Genomic DNA, 18,726 nt, shown 5'->3' with positions numbered 1-18,726 from the left:
ACTATTTTCCAAATGTAAACATCTACCAGAATATTGCATAAAAGAAATACAAACTGACCAAGTTTCTTCACCTACCTTAGGAGAAGCTAGAGCTTTGAAAAACTTGAAATCCTGATCCACTTCAAAGGGTCTAGGCTTTTTTAAAAGTAAGGATGATTTGGTCAATGACTTCCACCTGTTCGCAAGAGATAGGAAGGAAAAAACCTGATGTCTATAAACAGAGGGCAACATGTAGTATCACACAATTAGCATAGAAATACAATTACTTTGAATTTCATTATGTATCTTGGCAGAATAAAATTTAATGTAGGTGCTTGATAAATGTCACAAGATGTTACTTAGTTAACACTTCACCAATCTAGGTGGGATTAATTTTCTTTCACTATGTATTTGCCATCTTCAGGCTGGTATGTTTATCTATGGATCAGTAATTATCAGGACTAAACTCCAATTCATTGTGTCATAATGACTCAACATTACTTTCCATCTAGAACATAGTGACAATATGCCAGGTTCTAAGCATGGGTAATGGTCCTCTCTTGCAGGATCATGGTCTAGCGCAAGGGTCGGCAACCTTTCAGAAGTGGTGTGCCGAGACTTCATTTATTCACTCTAATTTAAGGTCTCGCATGCCAGTAATACATTTTAATGTTTTTCAGAAAGTCTCTCTCTCTAAGTCTATATATTATATTACTAAACTAGTGTTGTATTGTAAAATAAACAAGGTTTTCAAAATGTTTAAGAAGCTTCATTTAAAATGAAATTAAAATGTTGATCTTATGCTGCTGGCCTGCTCAGCCCGCTGCTGGTCTGGGGTTCTGTTCACCTAGGCTGGCAGCAGGCTGAGCGAGGCCTGCGGCTGGGACCCCAGCTGGCAAGGGTCCAGCAGCCAGAACCCCAGACCAGCAGCAGGCTGTGCGGGGCTGGCAGCCAGGACTCAGAGGGCTGGGGACAGAGGGGTGGAGTCAGGGCTGGGGGCTGGAGGTGTCAGGGCAGAGGGAGGGCCAGGTATGACTGGGGGTGCCGGAGTCAAGGCTAGGGTTGTGGGAGGGGGATGAAGGAGTCAAACAGAGGGCTGGTATGTATGAGGGAGGTACAGGGCTGAGGGCAGGGGCCTGGGGGGTGTGCGGGGCTCAGGACAGAGGGCGTGGTGTGGGGAGGTGCCCAGGGGGCAGGTCTCAGGGGAGAGGGTTGGGTGACTATCCCCCTAAGAACTCCCAGCCTCGCTGCTCCTTGTCCCCTGACTATCCCTCCTGGGACCCCTGCCCCCAACTGCCCCCCAGGACCCCACCCTCTATCTAAGTCTCTCTGTTCCTTGTCCCTGGACTGGACCCTACCCCCTACCTGTCCCCTTACCTGCCCTGACCCTTATCCACACCCCCATCCCCAGACAGACCCCCAGGACTCCTATGCCCCATCCAACTGCTCCCCGCCCCCTGACAGAACCCCCAGAACTCCTAACCCATCCAACCCTCCCCCACTCCCTGCTTGCCCCAACCCATCTCCACACCACTGCCTCCTGACAGGACCCCCAGAACTCCCAACTCATACAACCTCCCCAGCTCCTTGTCCCCTGACCACCCCCTCCAGAGACCCCCCCACCCAACTGCCACCCCAGGACCTTCCTTGCTCCCGATCCCCTGACTCCTATTCACCCCCTTCCCCCTCACAAACTCTGGGACTCCCATGCCCCATCCAATTCCCCCACCCCAACTGCCCCCCAGGATCCCCCCCATCCAACCCATCCTGCTCCCTGTCCCTTGACTGTCCCCACCCCTTATCCAACCCCCCCTGCTCCCTGACCGCCCCCTCCAGAGACCCGCATCCCTAGCCATCCCCCCCGGATCCCACCCCCTCATCCAACCCACCTTGCTCTCTGTCCCCTGATGGCCCCCACCCCCTTATCCAACCCCCCCAGCCCTGTGCCCTTTATCTTGAGGCTCCACACATAGCCAGAAACGCTGCCCCGCGGCGGCAGGGCTCCAGGGGAGGGGAGAAGGTAGGGGAGGGGCCGGAAGCTTGCTGTGCTCCGCCTGGCGCTCCAGCCTGGGAGTGTGGACCCCGCAGCTTGCCGTGCTGGGAGAGTGGGACTATTTGCCCACCCCGTGTGCACAGCTATGCTTCTGCTCCCTGCCCCACAGAGGCGGGCAGAGGAGAGCGGGCCGGGCTGGGCAGGATTTTTAATGGCATGCTGGAGTCCCGGCAGGTTCCAGTGTGCCATTAAAAATTGGCTCGCATGCCGTCTTTGGCACGCATGCCATAAATTGCTGACCCCTGGTCTAGTGGTTATGGCTGCAACTCCTGACTGCCAAGGGGATTGTGGGGAGGGGAGCCCCAGGCTCTCCCACTTCTCTGGGCTCTGACCCAGGGCCCTTTGAGCTACCAGTAATCTGGCAACCAAGGCTGCTTAAGACTCTTCTCCTTGGGCCTCTTCCTGTTGTCCACTTCCTGGGGTCAGCTTAGTCCAAGACTTTCCCCTGGGGGGGAACCCAAACCACAATAAGTAAAGGAGGTTCCCAAAGTCCGAGGTCCACAGGATACTTCCCTCTCTGGTTATCTCTGGGGTGGGTCCGCCCTTCCTCAGCTCAGCTGGGGCTGTGGGTCTGCTCACCTGAACTCCTGCTACCCAAATGAGCTAGTTCCCTTCCTTTTAATTTCTCCATCAGATGGAGCATTTGCTGCAGGTGTGGCAGGGCAGGGCCTGGCTGAGCCTAAAATAATCCCTTAACTCCTTGTTGTTCAGTATGGGGTTTGTACATCCCATCACAGCATGGCAATGCAGAGCTTTTTTTTGATGATTCAACTGGTTGCCAGACTAGGTGGGCCTCAACCCAAGTTATAAGGTGAAAACAAGTAGGGCTAGATCCTCAACTAGTGTATCAACTTAGCCTCATTTACAATTAATGCAGCCATGTTGATTTATACCAGCTAAGGATCTACATCCTGTTGTTCCACTGTTGAGAAGAGTTGAAGCAAATTTACACAGAATGCTACTCACTGAAATTCTTCAGTACGTCAATGGAGCCCTGGCTACTTACACCAGCTGGGAATCTGGGCCAGTGTTCGCAAATGTTTATTTGAATTCTGAACATCTGTTCGGTTCAATCATGTTTGGACCCTTTTTATGTGTATGAACATTTGAGAAACATCTATTCCTTGTTTGGATATCGTTATCTCAATTCACTATTTGAAACTTTTAAAACATTAGCATAATAAATGAGGAAGAGTAATTATACAATAAGGAAGCAGAAATAATACATATGGATTAAGTGACCGACAAGACACAAAATGCTTTAATTTCCATGCATAAGCTATTTCAGCTATTACAAATAGGGAAAAATATGCCAAAAATAAAGTCTTTGGAGAAATATTTGCAAACAAAAATAGGCTAGCCATGTAATAATTTACTTGCAGTAGTTAATTCACATCAATCTAATTACTGCAGTGTACTCTGTCTACATGGTGTTATATCAACTGGCCACTCTAACCTCATCTAGTACTACAGGTCTACACTGCAAACAAAAACCTGCAGCGCCAAGTTTTAGAGCTTGGGTCAATTGACTTGAGCTTGTGGGGCTACAAATAGTTTAGACATTTTGGGTTCAGGCTGGAACCCGGATTCTGAAACCCAGTGAGGGGAAGGTGTTGGGTCTAAGTCTGAATGTCTGCAGTGCTATTTTTAACCCTGCAGCTAACCTATGCGTCTGAAGAAGTGGGCTATAGCCCACGAAAGTTTATGCTGAAATAACTTTGTTAGTCTCTAAGGTGCCACAAGTACTCCTGTTCTTTTTGTGGATACAGACTAACACCGCTGCTACTCTGAAACCATAACATTCATGCCCACTTTGAAGCTCCCAGCTTTGAATTATGAGCACACACACCAGAAATACAGGAAAAATGCATTTTTATTCTACATCTCCATTCCTCAACAATTAAGCTGGTTTTGCTTTAACTTTTAGAAGGCTTCATCTTTGTGTTGAGATCAGGTAAGAAAAAGTTTTATCTTGAAACTGTTTTTTAGAAGGTTCAGTCAGTAAGAGGGAAACAATTTCCCAAACTTGACAAGAGTGTACATTAAATACATACATTCTGATTAACTTTAGTGATTATCTAATTATCACAGCAGAGAATTAGTAGTTAGAATTCCAGGGCTCCAGTCCTGGCTCTGCCACTTGCTATATGACTTTGAGTAAGTCACTTAACCACTGTGCCTTAGTTTACTCCTCTGTAAAATGGGGATATAGTCTAACTCATGGAGTATTGTAAAACTTGTTTGCAGAGTACACATCCTCAGAAGAAAAAATTTCTAAAAGTGTGATGTGTTTGTTAATAGTCCCCAATGCACATGTAAATAAGTGTTTATGAGCTTACTTCTTCCTGTCCAGTATTAGAGGATATTCAAACTTCTGCTTCTTTTCCATGTACTTGCTGTCTTCTTTGATTATAATGGGAAATTCATTAACATCACAGGGCAAAATCAAATCACTGGATTCTGATAATTCAAACACCCTGCGCTGTCCAAAGTAACCAACATAGTGTCCGGTTGGTGCATGCCAGAGCCTAGAGGTGCAGAAGGAGAGATGGGAAAAGTGGGTAAATTTAGAAACTGAAAGAAAGTGAAATGCCTTTAGAACAATATTATGTAATTCAATAACCCCTGACTACTGTAGTAGACTAGTTGTAAGACAATATCAGAGTTAAGGTTGAGAGTACATAGCAAATTAAGTAAATTAAGGGTAGAAAAACCTTAGAAGAATGTTTTAATTATAAAAAATAATACTTAAAAACCAAGACATTCAGTGCCAAGGCTAAAATTAAATTTAAAAATGTGAAAGTATGAAGAGTTAACGCACTTCAAACAACCTCAACTGTCTCTGTAGAGAGATGCCGCCACCACCAAACAGATTTTTAGAAGTCAAATTTCCTAGATTTGTTGATTTGTTTCAGAAACTTGAAGTTTACTTTTTTGTTAAGAGCAAACTGCATAAGGGGCTATAAAACATTGTTCTTTATCCAGGAAATTGCAATGGTTTAATCTGCAAGATATCACATATAGGGCAAAATAACCTGGCATATTAATTTGACAAGCACCTGCACAAAGTTAAAATTGGATCCAAAAAGGAGCTCATTTCCAGAACAATAGGGCCTTTCTTTATGTGCTCAATTTCACACACTTGAAGAAAAACTTGGCTGTCCATCTCTGCACGTTTTGTGAGACTGGTGGGGTTCAAACTAAATAAATACAAATAAAAGTATCTGAGAGCTTTGGTGGTGGGGGGAAGAGTGGATGCATTATGTCTAAAGCTAAGCTGTGCACATGCAGAACTGATTTTTTCCTCACCAAAACAGATATCTAAAGTTATTTCAGTTCTCAGCTAGACAAAAGTCAGGCAAAAAGGGGAGATCTGGGAAAAGAGAATCCATAAGCTAAATCAATAACAAACATTAGCCATGTCTGTACCTGACAGAACCATCCACAGAGGCTGTCACTACCAAGTTTTTCTCCTCCTCGTAGAATAGGCTGACCACTTTGGTGGAATGAGCTCGCCAGCAGAGCTGCTGCTTTATTTGCTAAGAGGAGGAAAGCAAAAAACCAACCAAACAAAAACCATCGCTGACCACATTTCAGTCCACTATGTACTCTAACATTATTACCACCACAGCGTCCTTATGAAGCAGGCTATATTCAGACTCTAAAGAAGTGAGGTTACAGGGGTGAAAGGAAGTTAAAGGACATATCTGTATGCTTGAGTCCTGGGCAGGGGCGGAGCCTCAACCAGAAGAGGCGGGGCCTTTAAATCAAGATTTAAAGCCCCGAGGCTGTGGCTGGGAGACCCAGGGCCTTTAAATCACCCCTGGAGCTACCAGTTGCAGAGGTGGCTGGGAGCACCAGAACTCAGAGGAGATTTAAAGGGTAGCAGCACCAGGGCTCTGGCGATGATTTAAAAGGCCCGGGGCTCCCCGCAACAGCTGGACCCCTGGTCCTTTAAAGCGCCGCCCGAGCCCAGGTGCCGGAGCCCCGGGGTAGTGGCAGCAGGGCTCCCAAGGGGATTTAAAGGGCCAGGGGCTCTGGCCGGTGCGGGGAGCCATGGAACTTTTAAATCGCCAGCCTGGGGAAGCCGGTCAGGTCCGGCATGGCGTTCCGGCTTACTTCCACCTCTGTAAGGTTATGATAGAACAAGCTGAAGGCAGTGTGCATGAAGACACTAGGCTAAATTCATCCCTAGTGTAACTCCACTGAACACAATGGAGTTATGCCAGGGACATTTTACTTTTGTTCTTAATGTTGTTCTCAGTCTGAAATAGACAATTCAGACCAAAAGTACAGGCTTACTCTTTGTAGATGGTGGACTGAACTTGTCTCAGGATGGTGACGTACGATTCCATTTTTCTCTACCTGTCATATGTGAATGGCAAGTTATTCAGGTGGAACAATGATTTTTCATTCTCACCTTATTTTCATCTTGTGGATCTTCCAGGAATGAGCCAGTATTCCAGCGCATAATATGCCCTTCTGTGTTTAAAAAAAAACAAAACAGAATCATTTCAAAAGAGGTTCAAACCTCTTTATAGGTGTCCTCTGTTGCTAGATATGCTACCAAGTGTTCTGGGTAAGGACAAGGCAGAAGGAAGCCAATGGTCTGGGCACTGAAAGTTAGTTTTTAGGATAATGTAAATGTCATTTAACTATTTCATTAGCAAACAAAGGAGAAAATGTTAGTCCACATGTTACGATGGAATACTGATCTCCAGCCTATTTATGAAGAATGTCACATTAACAGCATACATGTAACTGTTTGTTAAAAGCATCTAAGAATTTTAAATAATTACAAACACACAAAGATGGTCACCTACTAAGCAGAGTTAGCTACAGCATAGACCAAATATGAGGGAGTTTCATAGGGGTGACATTTTTCATTTTAAAATGACAAACTGGGTAGAGTTTGATTAATCATATGCATAATGAAAAAGAAAATATCTCATGCGTTTCTAGTGCACTCATGTGGGATACACAGTTCAAGATGAGGGAGACTGACCACTGAAATGGGAACATTTACCTTGGTATAGTGTCCTTCCACTGCTCCTTGCTCCAGTTTTCCTCCCATGTTCCAGTTCCTCCATCACCATTGAAAACTCCCCTTTGTTGCACTCCCACTAGGAGGCTTCTGGGTAGTCACAACCACCACCCGTGGCAGACCTAGTCTCTAGAACTGTACACTTGGGCAGAGAGAAATATGGGCAGCTCTAGTGGGGAAGGATGAAAGGGGAGGAGATAGCAGCAGGTGGGCTAACAGAAGCTGTCCGGGCAATATAGCAATGGGTGTCAGCACTGGGGAGAAGGGAGGGGAGTGCAGGACTCACACTGAGCAGAACCGGTAGGAAAACCTCATGCAGCCACTTAGAATCTGCAGCCAGTAACATGCAAGCAGGTGGACAAAAGGGGAAAGCATCAAATGCAGGAGAAAGGTGGTATGACAGTAGCACGGAATATTCCTCCATGAATAGTCAAAAAACTCCTTGCTGTCCTGTGCAATATGGGATAGTTGATTAGAGAGAAAGCTTTCCCTTGAACCACTGTCCATTTTTGGGTATGTCTACATTGCAACCAGGGGTATGATTTGAAGCTCATGTAGACATACCCATGCCTGCTGTACTCTAGCTGGCTCAGCAAAAATAGAAGTGAGGATGCTACAGGTGTGGACTTCAACATGAGTTGCACAAACCCACCTGACCTCCCTGGGTGCACATTTGTTTGCATGGCTAGTGCTGAAGTCCATGGAGTCTTCACGTCTATTTTTAGCAAGCTAGCTAGAGTACAACTAGGGTGGCCATGTCCACACAAACTACCCCATACCCTGTTGCAATGCAATGCAATGCACCCTTGGTGTCAACCTCAAACCATTGTTACATTCTGAAAGGCCTGGAAAAGCTTTTTCCATCTCACTTCTGCCCAGCACAGACAGGAAGTGTGGAATTACTGTGAGAAACTCTGTTCTCATGGGATTTCCAGCAGAAACAGAAATATAAGTACCTGATGTCTCATAAGACAGATGGAGACAAAGAAGATTTTCAGGCCAAGTTTGAAGACACAAAGAGTCACAAAGTTTGAAGAGGTTTAGATAAGCTTCAGATAAGCAACCAAACTTTTGCATGTTTTGCCAAATGAAAGCCACCTTCAACCTTTTGAGGTTCACTAAACATTAAATTAATGATCAGAGAAAGGACTGCCAGCAGAGGCATCAGTAATGCTTTTTCCCCTCATTCTGCTGTGTATTTATGAAAGAGAGGTCATTGTTGTATACTGAACTTTTCACTGTCCATGAACTACCTCTGTCTGTGTGCAACAACAGCAGCCAATTTGCTTTTAGTTGCAGCGGCCGGTTATGGACAGGGGCGGCTCTAGCTTTTTTGCCACCCCAAGCACGGCAGTGAGGCAGCCTTCAGCGGCTCACCTGCAGGAGGTCCTTTGGTCCCGTGGCTTCGGCGTCCCCGCCACCGAGTTGCTGCCAAATCCATGGGACCAGCAGACCTCCCTCAGGCATGCCGCCAAAGGCTGCCTGACTGCTGCCCTCACAGGGACTGACAGGGCACCCTCTGCGGCTTGCCTCCCCAGGCACGCGCTTGGAGTGCTGGTGCCTGGAGCCACCATTGGTTATGGAGAATGTGGGACTTTTGCTTATTCTTATTGTTAATCTTTGCCCTTAGTTTAAAATGAGGGAATTTAGATGGTAAATATATGGGAATTCTTTGTGTAAAGGAAATATGGCTCTTGAAAGTAGCCTCCGTACTGAAAGTGTTGTTAGCTTCTGGCTTTAACCTGCATTCCTTACTCCCGTAGATCCCCTTTCCTTGATTTTTAATGCAGTTTTGTTTTGGCCTTTCATTGCCACATTCCCAGCATGTTTTCATGATAATCTTTTTCAACCGCTACGAAGAGACAGGAGAACTGTGATTGAGAAGCGGTCACTTACCCTTGGTGGCTGCTAAAAGCATTTTAGCAGAGATATCAGTGCACAGAGCAGTCAGAGGAATTGCAGGGTGCTTTGTGAAGGGCAAAACTTGTCTGAGTAAATCTCCCTAAAACAAATAAGGTCGGCTTTCCTCTACACTTTATCCACACAAAAATCAAAGCAACAGAAATTTTATCATGTTAACATGATGCAATGTTTTCTGTTGCTTTGATTTTTCATGCATTAAGTAAATAACAAACCATATTAGTCAGATTTTATACCAATAACACATTGAGCTGCTTTGTTATACCTGGAGGGTTCAGTATCACACTTAATTAAAACCACTGAAGTCCCTAAAACCTTTTGATAATATGTCTTAATTTAACCACCTAGAAGCAAACTATTCCTGGTCTTGTAACTCATATTGACATTAACCAGATTGCACAACATGCAAGTCATACCTGACCCTCTACTCATTTATACAGTTGCACCGCCCATTATTGCTACATTATTTTTCAAAGAAAGAGTCAGTTGACAGGGCAGATTTCCTCTTATAATTGGAGCCGCAGACTCTGCCTTGCCCACCACACTGTCTCAAAAGGCAGAGGAGGTGGGTAAAGGATAGACCCCAAGGGAGTTACATACCTTTTCAGACAGTTGTCACTACAATCATTCTAAGCCATGATTTTCCTCCTTTTCCCCTCTGCCTTTCCCTTTGCTACAGCTGTTAAAGCAGCACTAAATTGTGTTCATAGAAATAATGATCAGTGAAAAAAAAAACTCCTATAACTTCATATATTAGGAGAGAGCAGGATGCTGAAGATGTGGAGCATTTTCTTCTTTCAACCCCACCCCCTCCAAAAATGCAATCAAATACATTACCTCAATAGTCCATAGATAGACACAGCCATTTTCATGAGCAGATGCCAGTATTGGTGAGCATATATGTCCAGCTATGTTTCTGGAGAAGCCAGAGGCTGATTTTTTGGTGTCAGAGGGTTGCACATCCTTCTCGTTGGTTGTCTCTTCCCTTTCTGGAACATAATTGACCCTATTATCTTCTTGCCATAGTTCTTACAGTTCTTTCTTTGAACACAAAGCAATGGCACAATGCTAAGAAAATCATTAACTTTGACAAAAGAAAACTTCAAGGCCCCTTCGAAAATATTTCATAAATACTAGCAAGGAGCCATTGGGAGAACTTGGAGACGCATTGCTTAGGAAGTATTCTCGTGACACTTCCTGTGCCAAACTGCATCATTTCTGCACAGGTGCGAAGAGGCCTTTTCACAGCATGGGGGGCAGATTTCAGAGAGGCTGCATAGAGGGCCTGTGCTCCCCTTGTGTGCCTCCCGGAAGTGTTCTGCTGCATCTCTAACTGTCGGGGCAGGGCAGGGAAGGGATATGACCAGGGGACCTGCAAAAGTGCAGATTCACTGATCAGAGTCTTCCAGGGAGTAGAAGTGTAGGATTGTGGCATTGGCCACTAGCTCAGCCATGAGGCTGCAGATATAGCCCAGGGAGTGGTGCTGCTGATATTCTGCAGACTCAGGGAGAGAATTCCATCCTTCTTAAAAATACCAACAATCCCTGTGCAAAGCCCATCTGTCTCCTAAGCATTTGACATTTTGGCATTCTATATTTCCCCCTTTGTTCTCTATTTCTAAAGATATGTGCATGAACCAAGAGCTTTATTTTAAGGGTCCATTTGCTTTTACCTCTAGGTCACTAGCTCAAACCTGACGCATGTGGGTACTGAGTGTCACCAGTGGTCTACGTGAAATAACTCAGTGTCCATTCTGTTGACAGGGACACCTGCCTAACAGGACCATCAATAATGACTCTAGTCAAATTCTGGTTTCAGCGTCAATTCCATTCTGTTTGGATGCTGCTTCAATCCCATGCTTGGCCTGCCACTAGGGATCACAATTTGCTGTCCAGATTCAAGAAAAGACTCCTAGCTGTGTCATCTGCATGCTGATTATATTTCCGTCCCTCAGTCTCTCATTATCTGCCCCAGCTGCCTTCCAAGTGGATGAGCAGCTGGGATTTTTATTTGCTTTAGCTGATACCTTGAAACATCTCCTTAAAGCTTCTCTGACAACAGGCAGACTGTATGAAAAATGGGTTTTTCTTTCCCCAGGTTTAAATATCCTGTCCTCCCCAACCATCCAAGAAATCTTCTAGTATAAAGAGCAACACATTCCATACCTACTGTTGCTGAAGACTCTCCATTGTTTACATCTTCCTAAAAAACCAAGATTTATAAAACAGAAATTGAGCCAGAAAATTGAAAGCAGAAGAGCATATACATAGTACTGGACCTTGACATGACCGGAGAAACAGTTCTCTAGACTGTCATTATTTAAGGAATGAACTAATTCCCTCAGAGGCTTATGTGGAACTTCTCACTTATATTGTCCCAGCTTCTAAGAAGGGTCTACACTAAGTTAATTCCTTTCTTGGATAATGAATGGACAAACACACAGAATATAAATCCATGGGGGCAGGGCTGGCCCTAGCCATTCTGCCGCCCCAAGCATGGCGGCATGCCATGGGGGGCACTCTGCTGCTTGCCGGTCCTGTGGCTCCGGTAGATCTCCCACAGACGTGGCCCGGTCCACTGGAGCCGCCTGCCGCCCTCTCGGCAACCGGCAGAGTGCCCCATGCGGCATGCCTCCCCAAGCACGCGCTTGGCACGCTGGGTCCTGGAGCCGGCCCTGCATGAGGGAGATTTTCCAAAAGCACAGATGAATGGGAGTTAGGGGCCTTTGCAGACCTACTCACTAGCTCTTGTCATTGCCTTGAGCAAAAATGGGTAAAATAGCAAAGTTGCAAAGCTTACCCACGTGTAGCCCCATTTCAGCAAACAAACGCCTCTTTTTGAAGACTTCAGCCAAATTCTGTCTGCTACTGCTCTCAAGCACTGCTTTCAACTGTATCTTAACCTCACTCCTAACACAAAGTCCTGTTGGAATTATGTGTGTGGCTTTTCACTCTAAAATCAGTACTTTCACATGGCCTCAACCACATGGTTGGAGGTGCTGGACAAGTGGGTTGCCTCCAATCTTCATTCTGTGTCCATCTGTATGGGTCACTCTGTAAACTACAGTAGAACCTCAGAGTTATGAACATCAGAGTTACAAACTGACCATACACCTCATTTGGAACTGGAAGTGCGCAATTACGCAGCAGCGGAGACAAAAAAGGTAAATGCAGTACAGTACTGTGTTAAATGTAAACTACTAAAAAAATAAAATAAAGGGAAAGCAACATTTTTCTTCTTCATAGTAAAATTTCAAAGCTGTATTAAGTCAGTGTTCAGTTGTAAACTTTTGAAAGAGCAAGCATAACATTTTGTTCAGTTACAAACATTTCAGAGTTACGAACCACCGCCATTTCCAAAAAGTGTTTGTAATTCTGAGGTCCTACTGTACAGAGATGTGAACTCACTGAAGGGTCTCCAAGGGCTATGGTGGGGTGGGCCCACTTGTTAGGCAGGATCTGTAGGAGGGAGTGGAAGATTTCAATAAGTCAGGAGGGAGACTAAGAAGCACAGGATGCTTCAGAGGTTATAGATGAAGAGGACCAGCCTCCTCAGTCTAGTAAATATGTACTGGCCTGTGTATCTTCACATGCTAGCTCCTTGGGACACATTTGACAACCACAACCTGTTATTTCTCTACTTTTAGTACCTCAATGGCTTCACTCAAGTGTGCGGATCAAAATTATGCATATGCCTATTTGGAAATTTAAAAACGTATGTACGGAGTTGAGAAAAACAGAGCCTGAGAAAAATTATGAGACTGTAGCAATTTTTTTAAAACTCCTGAGTCCTGATCTGAGAATTTGTCCCCACTTTCTTCCACATTGCACCTTTTCATTCCAGGCTCTGCAGCTCTGGCACTATTCCTCTGGCAGGAAAAGGCAGGGCAAAAGTACCACAAAATCACCAAGTTAGCTCTAATGAAAATACTCTTATCTATATATTGAAATCTACCTAGTAGATTTCAAAAATATGCCCTTACAAGGAAGTACTTTAAATATCCCAGAGTTATTCATGGCACCCTTGTTAGTTTTCCTACCATACAGATGTGGCTTCAGTGTTCACATTTCATTCTAGAGAATCCCAATGTTCCCATTTTGTGCCCTGTACCGTTCCCCATCAAAGCAGGAAATGCTGGTGATATGCATCATACAAAACCTTTGATATTAGTCACTCCATGTACCAGCAGCAAGCTGCTGAATGACGCACACTCCCAAATCCCATCTTCATTTCCATCTTTGTGCTGTGCTTGCCTTCTAGTCTGGGAAGCAAAATGAATCAGACATCTGTGGAGCATGGGGCCTCTGCATGGCAGAACATTGAGCTTCTCAAACCACTGGATTCTCTGGTTGTTTTTAGCTGCTACATAGAAATTTAGCTTGGGTGAAGTGGAAACCAAAGCATCCAACATACCTTGTTTAGACTCAAGTGGCTTCCTTCTACACCCTGTGTGGCCATCATATCACTTGCAAGGGATGAAGTGGTGGAGGAGGAGAGACTAAGGGAAAAAATCCAGAGATATGGCTGATGGCACATAATGAAATATGGGTGACTACTGACATTATCAGAGATTATATTAGAGATCTATAGTTAATATTAAGCCAGTGCTATGGGGAGGGGGGAAGAGACGGAGGAAGCAGTATCTCCATTAGGTGGATTAAGTTTTCAAAAATGTTAGAAAGTAACCTAAGCATGTGAGCAGGGAACTGCAAGAAAGAGAAAGGAGGGTCTTACGGTTAAGGCAGTTAAATGCTGCCCCAGAGAATTGGATTCTATCCCTGTCTGTGCCATAGAGTTCCTGTATAATGCTGGGAAAGTCACTTGAATTGAACATTTCACAGGTGGTCACTAATTGTGCGTTCCTAATTTTCTGGATGCCCAATTTGAGACTGTTGGGTCTCATTTGCAGAAGTGCTGAGCACTCACAGTTGCAGTTGAAATTAATATGGGAGCTGTCCTTTGAACACATAACAATGCTAAGGACTCTGAAAAATCAGATGCTAGTTGTCTCAAATTGAACACCCAAAATTAGTGGATACTTTTGACCTTAATATTTCTGTATATCAATTATCATCCAGAAAATAAAAATAATAATACCCTGTCATTTCACAAAGATGTTATGAAAATAATTGTGTCTGTGAAATACTCATGAGCACTACAGAAAAATCCATGAGGAAATGAATATTCTTGTCTTCAGAGCAGGGTTTGATAGTGTGCAATAAATAAGGCTCGGGCCACACTTTGAACAATGGGGATACAACAAAATAGTGAATCCTTCCATCCATCCTGTGCACTGAATGAGGCAGGGATCCCGTGGAACAAGTGGTATGTGATCATGTAATTAAAGACGATCATAATATGCACAAAGGTGCCTCCTTAATTCTGGCATTTCCTAGCCTTTGAGTGCTTCACTTTGCAAGCTTAGCAAATGTTATTTTAATGTATTTTGTGTGTGTGTGTGTGTGTGTGTATAATAATAATAAGCTTCCATTTAATCAGAAACAGTAATAGAAAATACAACCTATGCAAAACACGTATGATTCAATGTCATTGCAAGAGCCTCACCTTTCTATAGTAAGAATATTTCCTGACATAAAAAATGCAAACTATGAAACTAATCACTGCGTTTAATTTAATTTACCTGGGTCTCTTTGAAAAGAAAGAGCCACATGTTATTGTTTAAGACTGAAAGTCTGATTAACATTTATTAAATGGTTATGGCACATTTAGGTGTAGTAAGTGTGCAAGATGCTTTAAGGATTTAAAATGACACAAGACCACAAATCATTCTACAGATTCAAGGGGGCATAAAGCTGCTTAATTGCTTAAATCCTTAATACTGCATAAGTATTTAATTCAAATTAAGTCCTTAAGGCTGCTAGGTGTCTATGAATGTACATTGGAAAATGCGCGCTTGTGAAAACGCACACATGCTCAGCCCTCTGCTCTAGACAAATGGGCTTTGTGACCGAGCATCTGTCCTGCATACATTAATTAATTAATTATTAACAATAACAAATTTTTGAGGAATACTGCCCTGCCACTAGTGTTGTTTGTTAAAACCTGACTAAGGACTTGAGGTTTGTACAAATCACAACAATAAAAAACAGTCTCTGCTCCAAAGAGCTTGCAGTCTACAAGACAGCTTAAAAGAAAGGAAGAGACACCGGGAGGGAGGAGAGAGGGAATCAGAAGAGGGAGCAATTTTTCAAATTAATCAAATCCAATTAATCCAGCTCAATTCAGCTCTAGGTTATCCTGGGGTAAAAGAGTGGTGGGAAAATTATGCCAATTTAACAGAGTAAAATTCATAATGCAGTGCATGCAATTCAGTTACCTGAAAGAGAAAGCACTCCGGAAAAGGAATAGCACAGCATTGACTCCAGACACTTGAGCGATAGCATTTTGACCAGCCTGATAAGTTTTATCCCTGCAAATAATGAGGTTTGTACAGGATTTGTCACACACTTCAACACTTCTTATGTTTATTACAGTGATTGTTAGGTAAAGTTATAGACAAATACATAAACTCTTAAGAATTAAACAATTTTTGTTTCCTGGGGCTTATGCGACATGTAAGTAGCTACTTATAATTTTGCAAAGTCAGTTTATTGTTCATGAATTATTCTGGCTTGACATCTTTAGAAACGACTGCACTTTTTTTTTTTAAACCCACAGAGCAGGATTAGCATATGCTGTGCCATTGTAAGCATCCCCACCAGGAACTGAACTAAGAGTCTAGAAGCTGATGGAATGGTGCAGTGGGGGAAATGATAATCTTTCAGTCCCCCAAGACTCAGCATTTAAGACAAAGAAGAAAAATACGTTAACTTAACCAGAAAATTGCCATCATTGCTACTTGGCATTCAGTCCAGTCATGTGAATCATGGGTACAATGTCCTATTTTCTTCCAACATTTCCCCTTCCTCTCTCTTCCATGTGGCTATACTAACAGCTCTCCCCCTGCAAGGGGAGGGAGAAGCAGAGTTGTAGTTAAATTGTTTATTCCTCTTTCATTTCTCCCTCACTCCTATTTGCGGAAAAAGTGAAGGGAGGAAAAAGTGGAATTTCACCCACAATTTCAAAACTTTTTTTTTTTAACTATAAAATTTTATTGAAGTTTCAGTGTTGATATTTTGTCCAAAAGAGAAACTGATGGAGATGAAAAATATCACCAAAATCTCATTTTTTTATTTAGAATGTTTTTCACATTAATAAATGTGCCCAGTTCTAATAGCTTCTTCTAAGCCAGGGGTGTAGTTTTTAAGGTAATAACTGACAAGCTTATTAAATGAGTTCACTAGAGGTAGACAAAACTGTTCAGTGGCATGTGGTAATTCTTAGGGGAGATTAGATTTGTGCTGCTAGAAAGTTGGGACCATACAGAGATCACTAGACCATCCTACCAATCCCTGATAGGCAAGATATGGGAAGGTGTAGAACAACATTGATTGAGGGAACTCTCAGGGTCTTTGTGTTTCCCCCACCCCCATCACTTCAGAGCTTCTGGAGGCTTTAGGGGTGATAATAATGGTATTTTTAATGACAGCTTTTTGGAGCAGTTAATTAGGGAACAAGGTGTTTTGAAGGGATTTCTCTTTGTCAAATTTGGGCACAAAAAATGAGAAATATTTAAAAGATAAACTGTGAGGATCAAGAGAAGCACCACCAAAATACAGCTGGGGTTATAAAATGGTCTTAGAATAACCTACATGGTCAAAGATACAGCCCAAACAGAGGAACAGAAATCCTTCCTGTACTAGAACCATAGAGCATAATGGGTCTTTGTGACCATTTTATAACCCCAGCTGCTCCTCCATTCCAGAACAAAGTTCGGAAGGAAGGAAGGAAGCCAGGCAGCTCCAGGTTTCTTTAGACTCCATGTACTACACAGGGTTTAAAAGGGTCCTGCAGGGAATGGGTGGTGCTAGGACCCGGTACGTTGTTAGGAAGGTGCGGAGAGCTTTACGGTACAAGTGCTTAAGTGATGAGAGGACCTTGGGGGCACTCTAGAACTGGATGTGGTCATCTCTCGTCCCTGTGGCAATAAATTCGCCATGTGGGAAGTAGACACAGCACAGGCCATTGGTTATAAGTGCAAATGCCACTGGAGTTCTTAGCTCCAAATCCCAGATCCTTAGGAGTGTGTCGTCTGCCACTGTAGCAAGATAAGCAGCAAAGAATCCTGTGGCACCTTATAGACTAACAGACGTTTTGGAGCATGAGCTTTCGTGGGTGAATACCCACTTCGTCAGATGCATGTAGTGGAAATTTCCAGGGGCAGGTATATATATATGCAAGCAAGCGAGAGATAATGAGGTTAGTTCAATCAGGGAGGATGAGGCCCTGTTCTAGCAGTTGAGGTTTCTCCTCCCTTAGTTTTCACACTTCAACTGCTAGAACAGAGCCTCATCCTCCCTGATTGAACTAACCTCATTATCTCTCGCTTGCTTGCATATACCTACCTGCCCCTGGAAATTTCCACTACATGCATCTGAAGAAGTGGGTATTCACCCACGAAAGCTCATGCTCCAAAACGTCTGTTAGTCTGTAAGGTGCCACAGGATTCTTTGCTGCTTTTACAGATCCAGACTAACATAGCCACCCCTCTGATACTTGTAGCAAGATACAAGCCTTCCGGAGAGAAGCACCACCAAAAGACAGGTGAAGGGAAAACAAATACGGAATCTAAACAAGCACCATATTCGTAGCTCTGGGAACCAGCAGGAAGGTCAGAGAGCAGACCAGCAGCCACTCACATGAAAGGGAGAAGAGCTCTCCTAATACAGTTAGATATTGGCAAAGTAGTGATCATCAATACTGTAGCAAATGTCTCCAAACTTCTCTTTTTCAAAGCCAAACCACTGATGTCTGGAGGAATTCAGTAAAGGAGTCTCCTCCAGAAGAAATGGAGGGAGTTCCAACCATTCCCACCATCTGCCCACTCACGTCCATCCACACTTGGCACCTTCATGCAAAAAGGTGTGGTCTTCCTTTACCATGTCATCTGGAGATGAGGGAGCTTTCTACTGCTCTACTTCTGTCATCTTCAAAGGGCAGCCAGCTCATGAGTCCCAGCTCATGAAAAGCTAGCCTGCTATCTCTTTACTTATTTGCATGGTGTGATGGCATATACAAACACCACACCAGTAAGGAAGGGGTTGAGAAGGTGCAAAGCATGCATGGCTTGGAGGAGGAGCTCAAAAGGAGAACAGACCAGGTCAGTAAGAGGATAAACAGTGGAAGTGAATTGATGTACATTCTCAGGTCCTGGGAAGCAGCCCTACAGGATGTCCTATTGCCTGAGGCCTCTGGTGGCTTCACCAAACCCACAGAGAAGAGGCTCATGGCACTCAGGTCTGAGGCTTTACCTTTGATTTCAGTTGTTTAATGCCTTGTTTGTATGTGCTGTGGAAGAGGGGACTGGTAGGAATGACCCAGAGAAACAGAAGCATTGCACTTCTCGGTGCAGAACTTAGCTATCAGCTTGCTGGGCTCTGCATTGGGAACTGGTGAAGAGGGTGGGCCCAGGTTTCCCTAACAACTCCTAGGCAGGGCAGGAGGCAGAAAGCTTACCCCTCATATGGGGACTCTAGATGAGAGAAGCCCTGAAGTCAGAAGGCTCAAGATTACTAGACCTTGATGCAGAGGGGGCATGGAACCCCTTGCCTGACTATAGGGCTCTCTATTGCTGGACTTTTTATGTAGCGCAGGTTATCACTGGGTTAG

At 44.0% G+C, this 18,726-nt stretch overlaps 1 protein-coding gene across 1 annotated transcript in view; it reads right to left on the bottom strand.

Moving 5' to 3' along the window:
- WDR64 (WD repeat domain 64) overlaps positions 1 to 18,726 on the bottom strand; it is a 140,495-nt gene that overhangs the window by 9,852 nt on the left and 111,917 nt on the right. The window contains exons 17-26 of the mRNA XM_030558349.1: positions 15,335 to 15,427; positions 14,558 to 14,566; positions 13,411 to 13,495; positions 11,163 to 11,199; positions 9,834 to 9,985; positions 8,973 to 9,078; positions 6,453 to 6,514; positions 5,462 to 5,571; positions 4,372 to 4,560; positions 76 to 175 (exon numbers count right to left, since the gene is read on the bottom strand). Coding sequence (XP_030414209.1) covers positions 76 to 175; positions 4,372 to 4,560; positions 5,462 to 5,571; positions 6,453 to 6,514; positions 8,973 to 9,078; positions 9,834 to 9,985; positions 11,163 to 11,199; positions 13,411 to 13,495; positions 14,558 to 14,566; positions 15,335 to 15,427 — 943 coding nt within the window. The remainder of the gene's footprint in view (positions 1 to 75; positions 176 to 4,371; positions 4,561 to 5,461; positions 5,572 to 6,452; positions 6,515 to 8,972; positions 9,079 to 9,833; positions 9,986 to 11,162; positions 11,200 to 13,410; positions 13,496 to 14,557; positions 14,567 to 15,334; positions 15,428 to 18,726) is intronic.

Source organism: Gopherus evgoodei, chromosome 3 (genome assembly GCF_007399415.2).
Source record: "Gopherus evgoodei ecotype Sinaloan lineage chromosome 3, rGopEvg1_v1.p, whole genome shotgun sequence".
NCBI lineage: Eukaryota > Metazoa > Chordata > Testudines > Testudinidae > Gopherus > Gopherus evgoodei.
Note: the sequence above shows the minus strand (reverse complement) of the source record. Positions and strands in the feature narration are given on the sequence as shown.